This window comes from Sceloporus undulatus, chromosome 4 (assembly GCF_019175285.1).
Source record: "Sceloporus undulatus isolate JIND9_A2432 ecotype Alabama chromosome 4, SceUnd_v1.1, whole genome shotgun sequence".
In the NCBI taxonomy this organism is placed as follows: Eukaryota; Metazoa; Chordata; class Lepidosauria; order Squamata; family Phrynosomatidae; genus Sceloporus; species Sceloporus undulatus.
Window position 1 is genome coordinate 231,265,691 of NC_056525.1, and position 17,159 is coordinate 231,282,849.

At 39.2% G+C, this 17,159-nt stretch overlaps 1 protein-coding gene across 1 annotated transcript in view; it reads left to right on the forward strand.

Moving 5' to 3' along the window:
* Positions 1-16,577, forward strand: part of MED30 (mediator complex subunit 30) — a 28,118-nt gene extending 11,541 nt beyond the window's left edge. The window contains exon 5 of the mRNA XM_042465363.1: positions 14,931-16,577. Coding sequence (XP_042321297.1) covers positions 14,931-15,026 — 96 coding nt within the window. The 3' untranslated portion in view covers positions 15,027-16,577. The remainder of the gene's footprint in view (positions 1-14,930) is intronic.
* Positions 16,578-17,159: the final 582 nt, after the last annotated feature.

Here is a 17,159-nt window from a genome sequence, read left to right on the forward strand (position 1 = left end):
TTATTTCTATCACACTTTTCTGTTAGCAGCAATCAAAGTGTCTCACAAATAAAACCAGTTGGATATATAATACATGGTAATATATATCACGTCCCCAACCCCCCTTAAAACAGGATTAAAATATTAAAATTAAAATTAGTCTATTAAATAATAATAATAATAATAATAATAATAAAGTTTACAAGTAGAGTGAGTGAAGTATGATATGTGATGGGAGGAGGATTCACTTTTTTGTTTGGCTGAGGGATTCTATTTGGGGAACGTTGACAGCTTTTTTAAAGCTGTCTAAGCTGATAATTTGATGGATCTCCTCCAGCAGGGCATTCCACAATCTGGGAGCGGCTACAGAAAAAGTCCTCTAGGAGGTTGCAGTCAATCTGGATTTAATAGGTTGTAATAGATTCCTCCCAAAGGACCTGACTGTGCAGGGTGGATGGTACTGAAGTAGGTGATCCCTCAGGTAGGTTGGACCCAGGCCATGTAGGGATTTAAAGGTGATAACCAACACCTAGTACTGTGCCTGGAAACCAAATAGGCACTAAAGAAGGCATCAGATTTCTAGCCTCACTCTAAATTTACATTTGCCAATTAATGTCTGGGTCCATATGGCTGTCGAATTATCAGTTATTTTGGAATTACTTGTGAAGTGAAGTATCTTTGAGCGATTTATCTATGTCAGCCGTTCTCAACCTTTTTGACTCGCGAAGCCCTAAGGGCTCCACAGAGCACAGGTCTAAGTGATTCAACTTTCAGTTTGCAAAGGTAGTTTCAACAATAAGACCAGGCAAGAAACAGTTATGATTAAAGAGCTATTGAATAAGGTGAAGAAAGGTGGAACAAAAAGACTGTGGGCTCACTTCACTACATATACTTCCTTTACAAGATCCATTGAAAGGAATAGGAATTGCAGCTCAGATGAATTTCACTTAGCATCCCAAAAAGATTATGCCCAAGTCTTGGCAAATAGCTTCTGTTTGTCTTTCATCAGCAAAACAGAATATAGTATTGTGGCTCTCCTTTAAACAGTAGCAGATTGATTATGCCATGATTCATCAGATGCCTATAGTATTCTCCTGAGTTGGCATGCATGAATGCATGCTTGTGCATGTGTGCACTATTGAAAAACAACAGTTGTAAGTAGTTTAGCCAAAAGGCTGTGATGCTGTACAGAAGGTTCAATCAATGAAGTTCTTAAGCAGAGCTAAATTGAGCTTTGCATAGAAATGCCACAGTTAATGGTCCTGCTTGGATGTTCAGTTTTCTCATGTGAAAATGGCCTATGAAATAGAAGAGATGCACTAGCCTGTCATATTCCTGAGCTCTGCCACATCCTTGTGCTCAGCTTCAGCCTATCATGAGTTGGAAGATGAAGGTGTGTGGTAGGAGCAGGTTCTATTCAGAATAGCATTATCTTTTTAAAAAAGAAAGTGGAAGAAGAATCGAGTCACGCAAGGACTCAGTAGGCTCCCTGCTATAGATGTATGCCCTCCAACAGGAGACAGAAGAAGTTTGGCTTCAAGCAGTGGGGATTCAGCAGAGCAGGGTCATGCCATGGAGTGTATCCGTTCTGTCCGCTCAGTTGCTGTAATTTATTGAATACTCTTTAATATTTAATTCTCTACGTTTCTCTTAACATCTGCACTCAGTGCAGCTCACAGTATGATTTTTAAAAACACAAATAAAAACATTACAGTGTATAAAATTAAATGTGTTCCTGGGCATTACACCTTTAACAGAAAATTTGGTATCAGAGGTAGAAATAAAATGGCAAGAACTTTCCTAAAGTACAAAAAAGAAAAAGAAAAAAAAAAGAGCACTTCACTTCAGCATGTTCCAGCTCACTTTTTATTGAGCACTGACAATATGTCCTTGTGAAATGGAACCGTGAGACCTTGTTTCATTAAGCCTTTCATAATCAAAACCATGTTGAAATGCCTAAAGCCCATTTGAAAGATTCTTCCAAAATTCATTGAGGAACTTCTTTTTTCTTTCACTAAACTCAGTTGTTCTTATGATTTTCTTTTTGACAGCCAGACATGCTAGTCTGTGCTTTTCAAAAACATGCTGAGGATATCTGGTGAGACAGACTTATCTGCTCTCCCCTTTTATAAATCTGTTTCGCTGTTCAATAAGGGATTCTAGAAACAGTTGCTGTTTATTTTGCTTGCTGTAGGATCAGGTAGAGCAGAATGCTATTCTTTTCCCACTCAAGCTTCATTGCATTATTTACTGCAGACTCACTACTGCAACCTGGCACCAGAAGTCTGTGTTTCTCCTGCCCTTTATCATTTTCTCAGTGCTGATGCTACTAAAAAACATCCAGCTAGACTTCTGGGTTTCCTAAGAGGAAAGGCACAGGCTTGGTAGGCAAAAACAGACTTTGTGAAAAGCAGCTTCTTTGTTAACTCAGGTATGCCTGTAATTTATAAGATTCAACAAACAAGTTATTGATATTAAAATAGCAGTGAATTGAAAGCATAGAGAAGGGCAATACAGCAACCCCCCCAACAATGTCAAAACCTTTTTCCTTAGCATCAAGGCAGTTGCCAAAAGCTTTCCTCTATGTCTTGCATTTCTTGGCCTTTTGGTCTCATAACATCCCCAGTCCATGTTTGCGTGTGAAATTTGTCCACTGCCAAAAATAGTTCATCCAGCAGATGCTGTGTTCCAAAATCTTTTACCACAATAAATCTGTTAGTCTTTAAGTAATCACAGTACTTTTTAAATTTGATATCGGTTTAAATAATTAAAGGTATCTTGGAAGACAGAAAAAACCCATATAGGTTGACATTTCAGCTTCTGTCATTGCCAATTAGTGAGGATAAAGATGTTATAAAAATCATGTTTCCACAGAGGCAAATGCCTACATGCAAGAAAAACAATAATCTGAATTTAAGGGGAAGGGGGCGATGCTATGATTTTCCTCTAACCTGATGGTATAACATCATCTATGCAGTAGCATTTAATATAACATGAATTTATGCACATTTTATATGCAGTTTTTAACTATTAACGTACTTCAGTGTTCTTCATGGGTTGTACTGATAGCTTTATGACATATTTTTGCCCTTGTTGTTATACTTGAATGCAAATTCGTTTATCATCCTCCTTGGTGTGATCTTGCACAAGGAATTTCATAAATCTTTATGATAGTATCTAAGATGTTGTATTCTGTTATCATTGGATTGAAGTCTGTGCTTTGAATCTTTGATGCTAACTTCTGACTTTTAAATACTTCTTTATGCTCTCCAGTTTTTAAAAATAACATTTAAAGAGTAGCTTGATTTTTTTCAGAATATAGCTGTGCATAAATATTTATCAGCTTTTACAGAGAAAGCCATTTAACAATTCCCACTGTTTAAAGTTTAGCATTTCTACTCTCTTCTAACAAATATGCAAATATTACTGTACTTCAGCGTACACAGATATTATTCCTATGCACTGTGCACTCTGCAATTTCTGATTTTGGGTGTGATCAGCTCACAGCCAAAACCTGGACTTGTGCTCCAGTGATGATACAAGAGAAATACAAAGCCTAGAGACTGTTACTTTGAAATCTTCCCAATGACTGAAACTTGTTTCATGCAATACCATTTCACTTTTACTTTTTGCTTCACCATTTTTTCCCTTCAAGAACCATCAAATATACCTGAATATACACATAAAAGTATACAGATATGAGCATTTGCTGTATGCTGAAGTAAGCACATGGTTTTCTAATGGTGAAGTAGCTCCAATACAGCAAAATGTCCTTCTTTAAATCTGTCCACATTTGGAGGCAGGGAGCTCTTGCTTTCTGTACCAGTAGTATATTCCAAAGCTTCATCAACAGTAACTTCCTATGTAGTGCACACAATCTATTTGTCTTTTCTAGTAGTTGAATATTAAAGCTGAACATAAATATGGTGTAGTTACTATTCTTGTAACAGTTGTTTTGTTTTTCTTACTCTCTTTTTTAATAAACTTTATTATTAAAATTAATCATCGACAGTAACATACATTTATACACACAAACCATACAGCCATGTTACAAAGAAAAGACAATTATCCATAAGTAGTAGAAGAAAAGTATCCCAGTGTTCTTTCTTTCTGTCATCTCTTTCCTTTTCTTCCATAATTTTCATATACTCCATCCACTTAAAACCTTCCATTTTCCTTCTTATATTCTTTCCCTCTCTTCTCCTTTCTTCATCTCTTTCTTTTATCTTCCTACTTTCTCAGACCATCCACACTTACTTAAACCTTCATTAATTTTACTCTGACATACAACTCTTCTCTACCTTCAACTCCTTGAACTCCTCTCTAATCTTCCTCTCCCACCCACATCATACGTTCTTCTCTCAAACGTAATGTCCCATACATACTGACTTCCTTCCTACCAGTGTCAGATGTAGTATTGTTTGAATTTGACTTTCTTATATCTACCTCCTTTTGTAGTGGATCCAAAACTTCCCATAATCATCTCATATCTTACCTAAAATTTAATTAACATGAGTCTAACTTAACTTCTTTCCAAATTCATTACTGCTACTTTACCCCATCTTTGTTCTAAAAATGTTATAACGTCTCCCCACTCTTCTGTCAGTCACTTCTTCATTCTGTCTCTCATAGCTTGTGTTAACCTGTCCATCTCCATACCGTCATATAATTTCAATAACCACTCATCAACTGTTGGACAAGTTTCACTTTTCCATTTTTGCGCAAAGCAAATTCATGCTAAGGTAACAATACAAAACATATTTTTTCCTCTTTTCCTTTTATATCATCTTAAAAATCCCTAATAAATAACATTCCGGTTTTAGTCATTTTTTTCCTTCAAAATTGCATTAATTTGTTCGTTTATCATTTTCCAATAATTTTTTGCCCATTTGCAAGACCACCAGCAACGATAGAAAGTTCCAATTTCTTTTTTACATTTCCAACATAAATTCTTTTTTGTTTTGTACATCTTTGCAATTTTTTCAGGTGAGAAGTACTATTGAGAAAACATTTTATTAAAATTTTCTCATAAATTTTGTGAGACTGTGAACTTAAATTTGTTTCTCCAGGCCTTTTCCCATTGTGTCATTTGAATAGTATATCCAAATTTTTTTGCCCATTTAACCATCTGTTCCTTCAACACTTCATCTTCCATTTCATATTTTAATAGCACTTTATATAATTTCCCAATGAATTTATCTTTCTTATCTATTAGAGCTTTCGCTAATTCTACTTTCTCTTGGCTTACTTCAAATCCATATACTTTTGAATCAGCTAAGTATCTCTCTAAAATTTGCCTCTAGGCAAACCAATTGATATTCCATCCTTCTTCATTACTCTCTTGTTTTTAAAGATTAAGTACTGTGGGTAGAGATTGTGAAATAACACATATACATCCAGCAACTCACATTCTTTCAAGAAATGTCCTGTTAAAACAATCTTATCTCCAAATGCCTTGAGCATACTTGGTCGGTTATTTTCCAAGCACCAAAACGTATTACATGCATGCTCCATGATCTTTTAAAATAAAAATATGTATTTGCAAGCACACATGGGCAGGCCTAAGACAGGTCTCCTTACATCTAAGAGCACTATCAATTTCTGCTGGCTTGTTCACCATTAGAATCATTGCATTTATTACTAGTGAACAGGGGCAAAAATATTTCTGATTCTGCCCCCCCCTCCCCTTCAGACAGCAGTTCTAAGCAGTTGCAAATAAATCTCTCTTTCTCACCTTCCCACTGCTTTACAATCTGAAAATAAATCTGGTAGCTCACTGAGATATTCCCGTCATCGTCTTAGTAATTTAAAACCTGTCACTTCCTTTTGCCAAAAGAGCTTATTTTTTTAAATTAAAAAATTGTGGGGAGGGGTGTATGCTTTATTCTGGATGCTTCTCCCCTTTAATTAGTCATATGGGACAATAGCCTGCAGCTCCAGTTTACATCTTTATCGTTTATTTGATGTTTTTCACTTTTCTGTACAAGCATTCAGGATGTCTTTGGTTATACTTTTATGCTGCCAGTCTTCTGCTGGCCATTATGTGAAATCTCAGAATGATTATCGGTGTTCCTCCATGGGCAGTTTTTTGTGAGAATATATAAGGCTTCGTCATTTGTGGAGACTGTTTCTGTGAACATAGGAGTTGGCCGGAATGTTCTTAATGGATTACTTTCACCCCTGGGTGATATATTAATGGTGGCAATAGATGCTACTGAGGTAGGATTCACAGGATCAAGTTGTGCTTTGTACGCTGTTCCTCTTTCCCGCCTGAATGAGATGAATGTAAGGGTTCTGCCAGCAGGTTGGGAAGATGGGTGAGCAAGGTGCAGCAGTGAAAGACCGCCCCCTCAGTGACTTAGGGCATATCTACACTGTAGAAATAATGCAATTTGACATGACTTTCACTGCTGTGGGTCCATCCTAAGAATCCTGGAATTTTTAGTTTTGTGAGACACCAGCTCTCTTTGACAAAGAAGGCTAAAGCCCTTGCAAAGCTACAAATCCCTGGATTCCCTAAGATGGAGCTACAGCACTTAAAGTGATGTCAAACGGCATTATTTCTACCTTGTAGATACAGCCCTAGACCATCTACCACTTAGATACAGCCGCTATAAACCTGTTAGAGTGAAACCAAGGCTCACAGGCTAAAGCACTGCATTGCAGAATTAGTGGCCCTTGCAGTCTCTTCCAACTCTCTGATTCTATGCCACCCCCTTTATGTCTCCCTCTTTCTTTGAGTTTGAACCATTTGCAGTGAGGGTAGTGGGAAAGGATGCAAATGAATTTTCCTAGCAAGAATATATTTTTATGAACTATCTCTGATGTAAGACGAAGTGTTTATCAACTTAAATGGTGAGTTAAAATCCATTAGCTCTGCAAATGCCATGCTGTTGATAGAGATCAAAACTGCTAGAACTGATTTGCTGATACAGTATAGGACAACACAGTAGACTGTCTTTTGAGTGTATGGCTACAGGGTCTGTCCTTGATGAACTTGTGTACTTCAAATGATACCACTACACCACTGTTTAAAGAGGACTGTCTCTGGTTGGCCACTGTCTCCCAGAGGTAGGCATCAGTCCTTCCATAAGTTTGGAGAAAGATCACAAACTGTCGCATTTGTTCACGTAGTGCTCACACATGTCACCAGTGATATCACTTCACCTAATCAGTACTACAGGTAATGGTGCTTATTTACTCCTGTATGAACAAACTAGTTTTACAGCAGTGCTAACAAAATGTTTAGATATATAAGGCTGAATGCCTGGATAGATGTCATCAGTGTTTTATTGTTTTGAAAGCTGAAAAAGAAATGGATGGAAAGCAGTGGGGGCATGTGGGGGTTCATTTGCCCTCTGCCAGAAAAAAGACACATACATATAAATCACTATGATTAAAATTAGGTTACTTAGAACCATACACCATTTTTATGTTGACATTCTAAAAGGTGTGTGCTCATAGGAATTTCCTATTCCTTCACTGGAGCTTTGTGAAGTAAGCATTTTCTAGATTGTCTCATTAAGTCATTACATTCTCAAAGCATTTTACAACTGACTGGTGCTCCTTAGTATCTTTACATTACCTTTACACATTCCAGGAGAAATGAAGGGAAACTTTTAAAATCCAGATTTGAATTTATTTTCCCCAGCACATTACTGACCCCCTCCCCTGCCCAATATGATGCTGTGAATTCAGAAAAATGCAAGTTTGCAGCAGGTAGCTTTATTCCAGGCATCAGTAGCTGAAATTTAGCTAAGTTTGGCAGTTCAACCTAATCTTTCCACCAGTTGCCAGGGAGCATTACTACTTTGTACGTTGGACTGTAAGAACAGTAGTAAACATTAATTAATTCAGGTGGAAGACTTAGGGGTTGGGTGGCTATTTTTTTTACTTTTCCTGAATCCACACAGGCTATATCACTACCATTTTCAAGAACGGGAAGTAGTATTGTGGTCATGTCCATTCAGTTTTCAAGATGATTTTCAGCCCTTTTGAAGGTCAGTGTTGTAATGCAAAATTGTGCTTCCTAGAGTCTGGAAATTGTCATGTTTTGGCTAAAACTAATCCGATCAGATCTTGGAATCAGGGGTCACATGCATCCTCCTTGAACCATATACACTTCCCACCCCTTTCCACACTTAGATATTCCTTGGTGCATCTGCCCACTTACTGGGCGTACACAGCTATAGTTTACAGTATGAGAAAAACGATATAGTAGAGAAAGTGAGCCATTCTGGAATAGAGAAGAGAAGCTGTTAGCATTCTGGTAAGAATGAGAGTCAGTACTTAAATGCACCACTAGAAGTAGAAATCAAAGATTAAAAGCCCAGTAACAAATTATATTTACCAAATGTTATCACTGTTATATGAGAGTTAACTAGCTTGTCAGCAGCACAGTGGGTGATAGTGAGTTACAAATTGCACATGAGACAGCAGCAAGGTGCTGTGGCTTAAAAGGTCCGTGACAACAAAATAAAAAAGGATTCAAAGGGATGAACAAGGGAGAGAGCCTGGGAATTGGAATGTACAGTAGATCCTTTTACTGAAGTCCCATTCAGTAAAATTGTGTCCCATATGTAAAATAGCAAAATCAAGGTTTGTTTTTGGAATTCATATATTTTTGGAATATTTTCAAGTTGTGAATAGTTGAATCTATGGATGAAGAATCCATGGATATGGAGGGCTGACTGTATATTGTTAGAAGGCAGGCTGAAGAGGCAACCACCTGAGTAAGTCTGGGTCTCGTTGGTGTCTGGGGGATTGCTTGGGAACCCTGGGTGCACTCTTATGTCATCTTTTCATCCTTCTGGAAACCATCCTTTTCGGAGTATATTCAGATGTAGAAAATAACACAGAATTGTTTAACTTTGGGGGAAAGTTGAGATTCTCAAATAAAGATCTATAGCTTTTCAGTAGGTAGGTGGGGAAATGTTGAGATGATTTAGGCCCGTTACAGACCGCCTAAAAGCGGTGGTCTGCCGGCGCTACTGGTTGCTCCGCGAGGGAGCCGCAGCAGCCAGATCACGCAGAGCAAAAAAGAAGCCCCAAAATGGCGCTTCTTCCCGCGGCGCGGTTATGACGCTGCGAGGCGCCAATCACGCACTCTCGATGTCATAAGCGCTGCACAACGTGCGGATGCTATGCGTCCAACACGTAATAATGGCGGCACCTGTGTGTATAGGGCGCCGCCATTATTACGCCCCCGTCACGTGATAGGGGTGAGGCCGGTGTGGACGCTAGGTCTCCGGCCAACCCCTATCACATGATGGGGGCACCTCAAGAGCCCGTGTGTAACGGGCCTTAGTTTCTTCCATCCCTCAAAACCCACAGTCCTTTACAAAGGGACTGCATAAATTGGTAGGAAGAATAACATTCTTATTTGGGCTGCTGTAAATGTGTTTGTATGTCTTTGTATTCCCTAACTTGTTTATTACACTTATCCACTATGCAGTTTGCTGATCTTGGATGTAGTTCCTACACAGGCGTCATACAGCATGATACTTGATAATCTGGTGTTTCCATTTCATTCCAAAAGCCAGTTTCCCTCCTCAAAGTGGCTGCACAAAGAAAACAGGCACCTTGTAGGCTGCTTTTTATTCCCTTTCCTTAAACTTCTTAAAACTCTCAAGAGATTCCACTCTGATCCCAAACTCTACCCTTCTAGCAGCCCTTGTCCGACAAACTCTTCCCGACCCTCAAAAGGAGAGGTTACCATTTCTGCATAAGTACAGCTTCCATATCGCCCTTCAGGCACATTTGCTGCATTTTGAGGAAAGGAAGGAAATTAGTTCTTGAGGCTTACACTACAGTTACTCGTGTCAGTCAGTTAAGGATTTGCCTAGATCCAGAAAAATTACTGTGAAACTGAACTTCTAGCTTTTAGCTGACATTCAGGATGCCCAACAAAGTCTTTTGCTTGTCTAGAAATCTCAGAGAAATTAGATTGCACTTGTGCTATTTGTATGGAGAGATTTGTGCTTAGGATAGGCAATCTCAGTATGATGGAACAGTGGCAATATTGAGATGACTGCTAGGCCAAATGGACCAGTGTTATTTCCTGCCCTTCAGAGGCTCTGTCTCCCAGGGGTCTCCAGCAGAGTTTTTCTTCTAGTATTGTTACTAGACACCTTTTGAGTAGAAGTGCCAGGGACTGGATTTCCTTGTATACAAAACTGTCAATGAGACATGGCTGCATCCTGCTCCTATCACAACTTCTTCCCATCTTTTGTATTATGTATGAGGACGTACAGTAGGCAGGTAGTAGGATGCCCTGAGCATACTGGAAACCTCTTTTTAAACCTGATCTAGCTTTTTATTTCTAATGCCTTGGATGTTTTGTTGAGACAGCATGCACAACTTAAATATTTTTGGCTTAGTATAATTTTTTCCAAACAACCCCACTGGTTACTCTGGGGGGTGTTGTTTATCTCTCTCTGTGTGGTTTTTCCTCATGAGTCAGGGACATCTGTGCCACTAGGTACAGTAAAGCAGCCACCTTAGACTGGAGATGTTTGGGTAGGGGAGTTGTGGGAAAGGGTAGGCAGACATACCTGTATGTGCCCCATTGCCTGTCCTCTAGGCTAAGTTGCTGTTCTCAGGTGCATTGGAGGAAGCTGTCCATGGCCAATGCTGAGATAAAACTCAGCTGTCAACTTTTATATGTGGAACAGTGGGAGGACAGAAAGATTTTGTCCCTTGTGTCAAGTGGCCAAATATCTTGACCCATCCCTGCACAGTATTGTATTATAGGAGTGGGCAAATTGTGACCCCATAGGGTATGTCTAGTCCCCAGTCTGTTTTATGAATCCCCCTGCCAACTCCCCACATTTTGAGAAGAATTTCTTTTCAAGTGCCTAAATCACTGCTATCCAGAGTGGTGGCAACACCTAGAATCATAGAATAATAAGTTGGAAGAGACTGCAAGGGCCATCCAGTCCAATCCCCTGCCATGCAGGAAATCCAAATCAAAGCATCCCCGACAGATGGCCATCCAGCCTCTGTTTAAAGACCTCCAAGCAGGGAGATTCCACTACACTCCGAGGGAGTGTGTTCAACTGTCGGACAGCTCTTACTGTCAGGAAGTTCTTCCTAATGTTGAGGCGGAATCTCTTTTGCTGTAGTTTGCATCCATTGTTTCGGGTCCTAGTCTCTGGAACAGCAGAAAACAAGCTTGCTCCCTCCTCCATATGACATCCCTTCAAATATTTAAACAGGACTATAATATCACCTCTTAACCTTCTCTTCTCCAGGCTGAACATCCCCAGCTCCCTAAGTCATTCCTCATAGGGCATGGTTTTCAGACCCTTCACCATTTTAGTTGCTCTCCTTTGGACATGCTCCAGTTTCTCCACATCCTTTTTAAATTGTGGTGCCCAGAACTGGACACAATATTCCAGGTGGGGCCTGACCAAAGCAGAATATAGTGGCACTATTACTCTCCTACAAAGTGCTATGCTGCGAAAGCAGATTTTCTAGCCAAAATTTCACCCAAAACATTCCCATGACTTCCAGGACTTGATTTTTAGCTGTTGCCCAGCTTAGAAGATACTCATATGTGGCAAACCTGGGATAGTTATGCTCTGTGGGCGGTCGGATTCAATTCCGTACCAAGGGTTTAAACCTTCCTTTATCTTTCCTTAAGCATGTGGTTAATGTAATCTATAATATAGAATGTGCTTGAAATATAACAAGTGTAGCCTTACCAGCAAGTCAGTAGCAGTCATAGAGTATGCTGCAGTGCTCAGAAGTGTTTTCTTTGTACTTCAAACTATATCAAGTGTTCCAAAAAAACAAAATTAAAAAAGCACTGGAAGCCATAAAGTTTAAAAGTCACAGCATGGTACAGAATTCTTTTCTCAGTCCAGAGAGAATCCCATAGGGGTAGTTCAGAGGCAAAGCCACGCAGTGTGTAGCTCTAAAATCTGAAGAGTTGCACCCCAGGAAGTTCATTCATTGTGTAGAATGTGCCTGAGTTGGCATGGCTCCTATCTTCTACTGCAAATCCACATTGAGCTTGCTAACTAACCTGGGAGGCAAAGTGCTATGCTGCCAAACCAAATTGAACGTTTATTAGTTTTTGGCTGAATATAAAATGAATTGAAGAGTGGAGTGGGGAGAGAATAAGGATAAATTCTTTATGCTGAAAGACCTAAGTGATATCACAGTGTGAGAGAAAAATTGCAAATGGTTCAGTTCTCGCTCAGTGTTCAGTCACAGTGGAACCACAGTCTAAACAATAATTCCTGGTCTTGGCAAAATTGAAAAGCTCTGATACCATTTCATAGACATGTAAAACATAAATTTGTGACAACCATTTTCATCCATGGCAGTATCAATCATGGATATGACCTGTGACTTTTGTCATTGTGGAAGCCAGCTTGTTTTCTAATACAAGCTAGTAAGCCTAAGTTGAGAATGTGGACATTTTTATTGCTACGTGTCTTACTTGATTTCCTTGAACTTTCTTTTTTCTAGATTTCTTCACCTTATTAAGGCTTTAGGCCTTTCTACAGAATTATTGTTGAACCTAGTGGGACTTATTTCTTAATGAATAGGGCTCTGCTGCAAATATAATGTAGACTTAAGTAATAAATACTAGGCTTACACATGAGGGTCGCCATATGCAAAAACAGTAGGCAAATGCAATGACTGTGAGGCCTTGTGTTATCAATGGAAGCTCTGCTGAGCAGAACCTGCATGTTTTAAGTCTTCTACTTCTGCACCAGTTCCTTAGATTTATTTGTGATTCTTTCAAAACTTAATAGAATTCTGCATGGTTAGGCATTTTAACTCAAGGGGATTAGTTTCAGCCATAAATCAAGCTTGAGATGTATTGGCAAAGCTATTTGGAAGCTGGCACAGCTCTTCACCTAACACTAGTAATCTTTCCAATTTTTAAACATTTTTACCCAAGGTATAGCCTTCTTCATGTATCACTCAGGGGAAAGAGGCAACACAAATACAGTGGAGCTCTGGGACCTTCTGTTACCTCTGCCCTAAAGTTGTTCAGCTCCTCAAAGTCTTCATATATTAAGGAAGATTTTTCACTGTGGAGAGTGTTTTCTATGCATGGATGCGTCCAACATAATTTATGCCTGTCCCTTTCTCCCAGTGGTTGGGAATCTGTGGTCCTCCAGTTGTTGTTGTATTACAGTTCCCATTCACCTTTGCCCTTGTAGGCTGGGGATGAAAAGACATGCATTTCCAATAACATACTTGAGGGAACGCCTCCTCCCATACAATCCTTCCCACGCTCTCAGGTCCTCTGGGAGGAACCTACTGCAGCTAAAGAAAACCAGGCTGGTGGTGACTTCCCAGAGGACCTTTTCAGCTGCCACTCCTAAAATATGGAATGACCTGCCAGAGGAGATTCCCCATATTACATCTTTGGAGGCATTAAAAAAGTCGATAAAGACAGATCTCTTCTGGTGGGCCTTTCCAGACTAACCACCAGCTGAATTAACCAAATTGATCCATTCACTCTTTCACCACCTCTCCTGATGGTCTCTTGGAATAATTCAACCTTTGTCAATCCTTAGTTACAAAATTTGTAACTATGTACACTGTACTTGGGGGTATTGTATTGTGTCTTGATGTTTATGTATAATTTTAGCAGAAGGAGGGAGGGTTAAGGGGATTAGGGAAATTTTATTATTGTCTGTATATCTCTTTTATTGGACTGTTGTTCCCCGCCTAGATCCCGGAAGGGAGAGGTGGGATATAAATAAATACATTTATTATTATTATTATTATTATTATTATTATTATTATTATTATTATTATATAGAGGGTCACATGTTGCTCATCTTGTCTGGATCCTGAATCAAAGTATGTTTAAATATGTGAAAGGATGTCATATTGAGGAGGGAGCAAGCTTGTTTTCTGCTGCTCCAGAGAACAGGACCCGGAACAATGGATGCAAGCTACAAGAGAAGAGATTCCACCTCAATATTAGGAGGAACTTCCTGACAGTAAGGGCTGTTCGACAGTGGAATGCACTCCCTCGGAGTGTAGTGGAGTCTTCTTCCTTGGAGGTCTTTAAACAGAGGCTGGATGGCCATCTGTTGGGGATGCTTTGATTTGGATTTCCTGCATGGCAGGGAGTTGGACTGGATGGCCCTTGCGGTCTCTTCCAACTCTATGATTCTATGATTCTATGATTAATATGAAAAGACAATTTTGCAAGAATAAAAGGTTTGCTGCTCCATTAAAGATTTATTCAGAAATTAGAGATGTTGACAAACTGAGGATGTTGACAAGCTGGAGAATGTACAGAGGAGGACAACCAAAATGGTGAAAGGTCTGGAAACCATGCCCCATGAGGAGCAGTTTAGGGAGCTGGGTATGTTTAACCTGGAGAAAAGAAGGTTAAGGTGTGACATGATCGCCACATTTAAACATTTGAAAGGATGTTTAAAAATTTGAAGGGATGGAGCAAGCTTGTTTTCTGCTGCTCCAGAGACTAGTGCACACAGCAGTGCATTAAAGCTACAGGAAAAGAGATTCCACATGAACATTAGGGAGAACTTCCTGACAGTAAAAGCTGTTTGACAGTGCAATACGCTTCCTCAAAGAGTGGAGTTTTTTCTTTGGAGGTTTTTAAATAGAGGCTGGATGACCATCTGTCAGGAATGCTTTGACTGTATATTCCTGCATGGTAGGGTGTTGGGTTGGGTTCTCTTCCAAGTCTATGAATCTATGCTTTTGGGAAATCAGGCAAGTTATGTCAAAAGAAAGAGTATTCCTACATGGTGACAGTGACTTAATTCATTGCTGTTACCAGTCATGGTCATGTGACATTAATCTGGGGCCAGGTCCCTTGATTTGCTTCTCCAGCAATGAGTAATTAATGGGCCTCTGTGCTACCATGTATTTTCCCATTTTTCCTATTAAAAATCAAAATTATCCTGAACAAAATGCCAGTGTTGATAAACTTTTTCTTTTCACAGAAGCTGAAACAGAAGAATCAACAGCTGAAGCAAATCATGGATCAATTACGGAATCTCATTTGGGACATAAATGCCATGCTGGCAATGAGAAACTGAAATATGTTTTCTTTCTTTCTCATTATGGCAACTGATTTTATTTGTTGGGGGTGGGTGGAGAATTAGTGTTTTCTAAGACAGCTCTCTCTCTCTCTCTCTCTCTCTCTGTTGTATTAATCCTTTTAAAATAGCCAAATCTGTGTACAGTTAGATTTATATTTAAAATGCATATTTGTAACTTATCTGTTCTAGTTTTATTATGAATGTTGAGGGTCTTGGAAACTTTATGAAGTGAGTCCAGTTTAAATGTATGTTTTATTTTTCAGATCAGCTTGGGCAGTTTGTACTGAAATATGGACAAATGCTCTTCTGCTTTAAATTGTTTTTCCCCTTGAAATGCAGCCAAAAAATAACTGCATAGAAAGAGACTGTATCCTTTTTTTTTCCAACTAAAATTATCCATCTTATTTTAGACCAACAAAAACAACCAAAACTATTGTGGGCTTTTGTAGTGTTTCAAGATGGTTGGAATCTGCTCATCTATAATGTCACTTCAATGTTGCCTGCTGAAAAGGTCTTATGACTCAAATAAAGACCTTTTGGAAAATCTCAGAAGGGGCTCAGAAGAAGAAAACTAATTTTCTTCTCAGAGATGGCTCAGTTGGAGTTTTTTTCAAAACTATATTATTATTTTTTTGGTTAATTTCTAGAAATAAGGAAGAGATTGCAGCAAAAACAGAGTCTTGTGCATGTGAAAGGTGAAAAAATATGTTAGCTCTATTCCAGTCTTCACCTGAACACCCTCTATAGTGCTGTCCCAGTCAGTCCACTCTGCTGATTTCCAGAGGTGAATGCCCTTGAAATTTCTCTTCTGACCTTTGTGCTGAATATGCAGATATAGGAATAGAAGAGATAGGAATAGATAGATAAAACAGAAGAGAGGAATAGATAGGAGTGAGAGCCAGCATGGTGTAGTGGTTTGAGCATTGGACTAGGACTCTGGAGACCAGGGTTTGAATCCCAGCTTGGCCATGTAAACCCACTGGACAACTTTAGGTAACTGACACACTCTTGGCGTCAGATGATGGCAATGGCAAACTCTCTTTGAAAAAACTTGCCACGCAAACCCCATGATGTTTGCCTTACTGTCATCATAAGTCAGAAGTGACTTGAAGGCACACAACAATAACAAAGAAATAGAAGAATCTAATCGGGCATTCTGTATACATGTATTAATGAATTGGATGTGTTCCTGGCCATCCATAATTTAACAGACAAAACAGAGATAGTAATAATATGGAAAGAATAGGGGTTGATTCCTACACAAGAAAGAAGAGCACTTGAACTTGTCTCAGCAAATGTTTCATAACTGAAAATATGCCCACATGAAATGAAACAACCAAGTGAGAGAAGCCTTGCATAAGTCAGCAAAAGCTTTTTGGGCCTTCTAGACACCACTTGAAGGTTTCTTCCAAAATGCATCCAAGCATGACTTTCTTTCACTAGACTCCATTTTTCTTAAGATTTTCATTTTAGTGGCCAAACCTACAGGTCTATACTTTTAAAATAAAACATGCCAAGGGCTGGCTGTTTATTACAGCCACACTGCAACAACCTGACTCTGAAAGTATGTGTTTCTCGTTCTTCATCATCCTCCCAATATTGATGCTGCTAAAGGGGGAAAAAACCAAAACTCTAGCAACTAGATAAGGAATGGGGAAGAAAAAAGGATTGGTTGGGTATAAAAAGCCTGTAGATTGTGCCCTCCAGTATTCAGCTGAATGCCTGAATATAGCTTATAGTGGTGTATGCATTCTCTAAGCAAGAATCCATTTTATCAGATGTATGAGACACTCAAAATCATTTATCTCAGTACCAGTGTAATTCTGTGTGTATTTATTTACAAGTAAGGACCACAATCTCCAGTGGTGCTTATTTTTTCTTAAGTATGTTTAAGGTTACAACTTTATTAATTTTTTCCTTAAAGGTACTGTAAGGCTCTCTTTGGCCTGTTACAGACAGCCAAAATAAAGCTGCTTCGAGTCACACTGGAGGTATGGTGTTTCAATGATGCATGTGTCCTAAGAGTCCAGAAGCCACACCAAAGCCACGCTCCAGTTCTTAGGGCTGGATCGTGGCTTTGGTGTGACTTCTGGACTCTTAGGACGCATGCACCATTGAAACACCATACCT